Source organism: Frankliniella occidentalis, unplaced genomic scaffold (assembly GCF_000697945.3).
Source record: "Frankliniella occidentalis isolate FOCC.00 unplaced genomic scaffold, Focc_3.1 Scaffold433, whole genome shotgun sequence".
Taxonomy (NCBI): Eukaryota; Metazoa; Arthropoda; class Insecta; order Thysanoptera; family Thripidae; genus Frankliniella; species Frankliniella occidentalis.
In genome coordinates, this window is record NW_026267553.1 from 3,595 (window position 1) to 8,989 (window position 5,395).

At 37.8% G+C, this 5,395-nt stretch overlaps 1 protein-coding gene across 3 annotated transcripts; it reads right to left on the reverse strand.

The window, feature by feature from the left end:
* On the reverse strand, positions 1-5,389 carry LOC127751337 (uncharacterized). 3 transcript variants are annotated; one of them, XM_052274756.1, is made up of 7 exons: positions 5,083-5,389; positions 4,851-4,896; positions 4,568-4,765; positions 4,111-4,468; positions 3,781-3,978; positions 3,375-3,711; positions 1-3,305 (listed from the first exon to the last, which is right to left on the reverse strand). In XM_052274756.1, exons 3-7 carry the CDS (start codon positions 4,636-4,638, stop codon positions 3,031-3,033), a joined length of 1,239 nt encoding a protein of 412 aa, XP_052130716.1. In that variant the 5' UTR covers positions 4,639-4,765; positions 4,851-4,896; positions 5,083-5,389; the 3' UTR covers positions 1-3,030. The 3 variants fall into 3 exon arrangements, with proteins under 3 accessions (XP_052130716.1, XP_052130715.1, XP_052130714.1); XM_052274755.1 differs by having other exon boundaries at positions 4,568-4,896; XM_052274754.1 differs by lacking the exon at positions 5,083-5,389 and having other exon boundaries at positions 4,568-5,057.
* Between the last annotated feature and the right edge of the window lie 6 nt (positions 5,390-5,395).

Genomic DNA, 5,395 nt, shown 5'->3' on the forward strand with positions numbered 1-5,395 from the left:
ATAGAAGTACTAGTTACCATGTTTAATAGACAACAGTGAAATCACCGATTCGACTTAATTTCACATGATCTGTCCAAAAAAGGTTACATATGCACTCTCCAATAAGATGTTCCTAGAAAAGAATTCAAATTTTGTAGAACTTATTGCACTTGTCTGAATTATTTTGTGTTGTACATTGGGTCAACTATTTATTAGCTTTTACATTCTGCTGAAAACAGCTGCTCAAATCCGGTTATTTTCAACTGAATGAGCAAAACTGGTTAAATTAAGGTGTTGTAAAAGTAAAATCTGCTTTGAAGCTCATCAGGAATGGTTTCGATTTTTATTCATGTCAACTTCAGAATTTTACAACAAAACATACAATGGGATGGCAAAAAATAGACATATATTTACTCAATGCAACAGAACGTGCATTCAATAACTTTCTAATTTTCACTTACAGCAGACAGATTTACTTTGGATATCAGAAAAAGAGATAGACTTCTTGAACAATACAGGGTCACAATCAATCTTAATTATTAGAACATAACATTTAGAAACTCCTGCAAGGTGGACACAAAATGATAACGCAACTGAACATTTCATTGCTGCAAAAATATTTATCACAGTTATGGAGTGCAACTACAGTTTAGTGATTCATAACCAAGTTATTTTTTTTTATTTTTTTTTGGTTGACGTCAAAAGTTTTTTACATTGTGGAATTAAAAATGCTTATCTGTTCCACGATAACAGTCTTTTTTTTAAAAGACAACTATCCAAAATATGAAACCAATACAGTCTGAAGGAAACTGCAGGAAGCAAGAGTTGTCAAAATTTGTTTACATTTTTCTCTAAATTTCTCAGCTATAAGTACACAAACATTTCTCATAGTGTTTTCAGAGATATTTGATCGTCGTCTGTTGTTTCAGCAGACGTCACATCATATTTCCCAAACAACAACACCTACCTACGTTGCATGTTATTTCATCGTCCTTTTACGATTCATTTCTTTCCAAAAGCTAAGGGCACTATTCCTGGCGATGTGTATCACTTCACATAAATTTGACGTTCTTAACATTACTTGTATTTTGCCGCTATCCATTGGCTTCCCCACGACTATGGTTCGGTTATGGGGCATTGATAGTAGAACTCACCTGGTGTTCCTTTATTTTTAAAATATTTTCATCACATCTCTTTGTATCAATTACTTAAAGATAATTTTTATTTTTTTTCCGCTATCCAAAATGTTGATTCCACAGTTGTGTCTCCTAGAAACTCTTGCTTCCCCTTTATGTGCCTTCAAAGTTGTTAAAGTGTTACTGTCTAATGGTAAACAAACCTTCTGGACTGATGTCATTTGTGAGCTCCATATGATTTTAGGGTTCCAGTATCCCCAGTAAAAGTATAGTTCATAGAACTGTTTTTATAGAGCTGAAGCTTGGGCCTTTCTTGAGAGCGAATAACAGGCAAAGGGTTTTCTCGGCTCAAGATAGCAGATTACACAAATTTTTCTTTTGGTTACATCTTTGGTGTGGAAGAGCAGCGAAGTGTTCATGGGGTTTGGTTTAAGTGAAGAATCCTTTTATTAGAACACTAAAAATTAAACAGAAAACATTGTAATCAGCAACGATATTGTCAGAAGTGCAAGCCCCCTGAATAATAAAAAGAGGCATTTCTCACATTTCAGTAATGCTTTTATTACAGACAAAATGCAACATACAAAAGTAGTTAGAGACAACATATTAAGAAGTCACAACATTGAAATTCAAGACATTGAGCAAGTCAACCCCAATCTTTAAAAAAGGAGACAAAACTAAAATAAAATTCAGTACACATTAAAGATTCAAAGAACACAAAAACAATGGTCATCTGACCAAAGAAAATAAACAATCCTCTGATTAGGATCTAATGTAAAATTATAGAAGAATGTAACACCATATGTGTACAGGGTGGTCTACAATTATTAACTAATGTAACATTCGGTACAGGGTGGTCTACAAACACAATAACAAATAAGGCAAGACAAAGGTCATGAGCAAGACCAAAGAAAATAAACAAATCCTAAATGATCAAGATCATTTAAAAAATTATCAGAGAATGAAACACCATTGGTGTACAGGGTGGTCAACAAATTCAATTAAGAAATATGGCAAGACCCTTCAGTTGCAAGAACTATACGCTAATGGAGGGACAGCAAAATCTAACTTTAGTTTAGTTCAAAGCACTGCGCCCGGCTCATTCACGGTATACCCAACTCTTTGAACCAAACAGCCGAAAATGATGTCACACCAAAAGGATAAGAACTGAACTTCAAGATAAAGCAAAGCTCAGCAAGAAATAAATTTAAAAGCTGGAATGTAACCCACACAATTTGTCATAAATGGTAGAATGACAGAGGCAAAACCCATAAAAAGGCAAAGATAAGATCCTAAGGGAACGATAGGATGATTACATAAAAATATTTAAGAATATGCACCAATATGTGCGTATAAGTCTAAAAACGTTTTAACACGAAAAGGAATAAGAAATGTCAGATGTAACAACGTGACAGAAAAGACATTGAGCAAGTCAAACCCCAAGATTGAAAATAAAGAGGCAACAGCAAATAAAACCAAGAATAAAAAAACACAGAAACAAAGGTCATAAGCAAGACCAAAGAAAATAAACAATCCCAAATGATCAGGATCATATGAAAAATTATCAAATGAATGTAACATTATTTGTGTACAGGGTGGCCTACAAACACAATTACAATTAAGGCAAGACCCTTAAGTTGCAAAGACTATACGCTAATGGAGGGACATCAAAATCTAACTTAAGTTTAGGTCAAAGTACTGTGCCCGGCTCATTCACGGTATACCCAGTTCTTTGAACCAAACAGCCGAAAATGATGTCCCAAGAGGAATAAGAATTGAACTTTAAAATGGAGCAAGTGAATGGAAAACTGGAAGGTAACCAACATTACACATTAACCAAAGAATGGATAATACTGATAAAATTTGGCTCTGCAAACAGGACAGGTCTTAAAGTTATATAATAGTGATAGTTATTTTAGTCACTTTCATCACTATCAGAGTCTTCATCAATATTGCCATTGCGCCTTAATCTCAAGCCATGTCGTACGCCTGCAACCACAGTCCAAGAGACACGATGAAGGAATTCTCCTGGAGATATGTCACCACTTTCAAGAAGCCTTGTGCTTCTTTCGACATGTTGGTCAGTCGAGATGGTCCTCCAACTTCTTGCACGATTCACAGTTAGCACTTCTGGATCCCGTGTTGCAATCACATCAGATATAGCTAAGTATTCCAGCTTCACAAATCCTCCTAAAACGAATACTTATTCAGAATTTTTTACTTAAATGTATTAGGACAAAAAATGAAAGTACTACTTACTGATTAAACTCCATATATTGGGATGATTTCTTTGCAGCACACTAGCTATAGCATGGTTATCAGACTCTGAGCAGTTGTTTGTTCTTTCTGGGCAGTTGTAAACTGAGAGCTCAATGCGACGAGGGAGCCACTCTGTTCTAAAGTACTCAAATAGTTGTCGAAGATCCTGGTCCCACCCTTCTTCCACAACTTCCTGCCAGATTTCGAGGACACCATCCCATATAAGATTACTTGGCAGTAATGGGGCTGCACACAGACACCTCAGAGATTCCCCCACAACTTCTTCATCTATAGCAAGTCTTGACAATCCCAAGATTCTGGCTTGAGAACTGCATGCCTGAAGAGGGACAACAATCAAATAAATGATGTAAGATAGAACTACTCACAAACTGAAATTGTTACTTACAACACTGTAATGCCAAAGGCATCCTACAATCAGGGAATGTGGAAAAACCATAGCTAGAGCATTCATCATACCCCTTTCAAAGTCACAATGGATACGGTCTGGGTTCAGCCGAGGGCACAAAGTCTTCAGATATGAGAAAAGTGTCTGGTATGCTGCTTCTCTCTTAGATTGCATAAGAACTCTCACAACCGCTACAACCTGCAGAAGCGCAGAAGGCAATAACTTATCATGGACTTTTCATTGATACACAACCATAAATTGAACTGACCAGGATACTGGTTAGATTTGTTTTCTAAAATTATAGAAAAAGTCAATGCTGACTGCTCTTACCGTTCCTCCAAAGTTCGTCACCACATTTAACATTTGCCTCATTTTAGGTTTACGGCTGCACTTTTTAAATGTACCATCAACATGCAAATTTTTGCGACTCTGCAAGAATCGCAGCATGCGAAGTGATACAAAAACTACAGAAACCGTACCCAGCCTGGGATTTCCAACAACTCCACGAAAAATAATGTCTTGGTTATCCACAGTTCGGCAAATGCCTCGTAGATTAGGAAGGCCCACTAGAATTCCTAAATGCAAAAGTGTATTTGGTATACAGGGAAATGCTTCACTGCGAGCCCTGTAAAGTGGGGCATGCATTCTTGAAATAGTGAATCTTGCAGCTAGCTGTGGATTTCTGCATCTGAACATAAAAAACATGTTTTTGTATACCAAACAAGAAACATTTTGTTGTAAATGTCACAACAAAAGAAACTGCAAAACAAAGATTTAAAACACCAACCTCAGCTTGAAATTGTTCAAAATAACCCTAGAAGTAGTTCCACTGAAAGTGTTTCGGGCATATTCCAGCATCTGCCTTCTCACTTCTGTGTCAGGTACGAATAGATGATCAGGGGGGTGGCTGTGAGGCTGATTTGAAGAAAACTCTCCAGTTTGGAGAGAAATGGAGGCTGTACCATGGCAGTTCTGTCTGTATTTTCTGCAATACAACCGAATCCGCCGATAACGGCGTACTTCACGTACCAGGTAGAAATAACCATCACCACAATGATAGATGTGCGAACCTGCCGAGCGCCCAGGTATAACGTCGTACATGATGCTAGATGTAATCTGCAACAATTGATCAATCATAACATTCACGTAACTATGGCTCTTAAATGAGAAGGCCATATGAACTAGAAAGTACTGTTTAGTGCGTTTTGTAGGGGAAAATACACCCTTTCTAACATACGTGCAGCGAAAGTTATCAGTACTTCATAGGAAAAGATATCAAGTGTTCTAATAAACAAGCCATACCTCAACCTAACGTGGTCCTCCGCGCCACGGCGCGCATCCAACCAAGCCGAATGGTTGTTCGTTTGTTCGTGGCGTGGTCGAAGGGGCCGTGAAAACACGGCGACTAACTGAAGCGGCGGCTCCCCCTCTCTGCACTCGTCGGCCTGGCAGAGCTGGCAGCAACAACAAAGATGTCGCAAAGACTCTTGTGAGAGCAGTCTGGTCTTGTAATTGAAAAATAAAATAAAATGAGGGCCCCAAAATTTGGGCCCGTCAGCAATCGGGTACATCATTTGAATCAAGCTGTTGTTTGACCTGACGAGTTGATCAAGAG

Coding starts and splice junctions, on each gene's coding strand:
- LOC127751337 (XM_052274754.1), bottom strand. CDS start 4,956: ATGGCCTTCTCATTTAAGAGCCATAGTTACGTGAATGTTATGATTGAT. Junction 3,712..3,780: donor GCCTTTGGCATTACAGTGTT/GTAAGTAACAAT, acceptor GTCCCTCTTCAG/GCATGCAGTTCTCAAGCCAG. Junction 3,306..3,374: donor CAATATATGGAGTTTAATCA/GTAAGTAGTACT, acceptor TATTCGTTTTAG/GAGGATTTGTGAAGCTGGAA.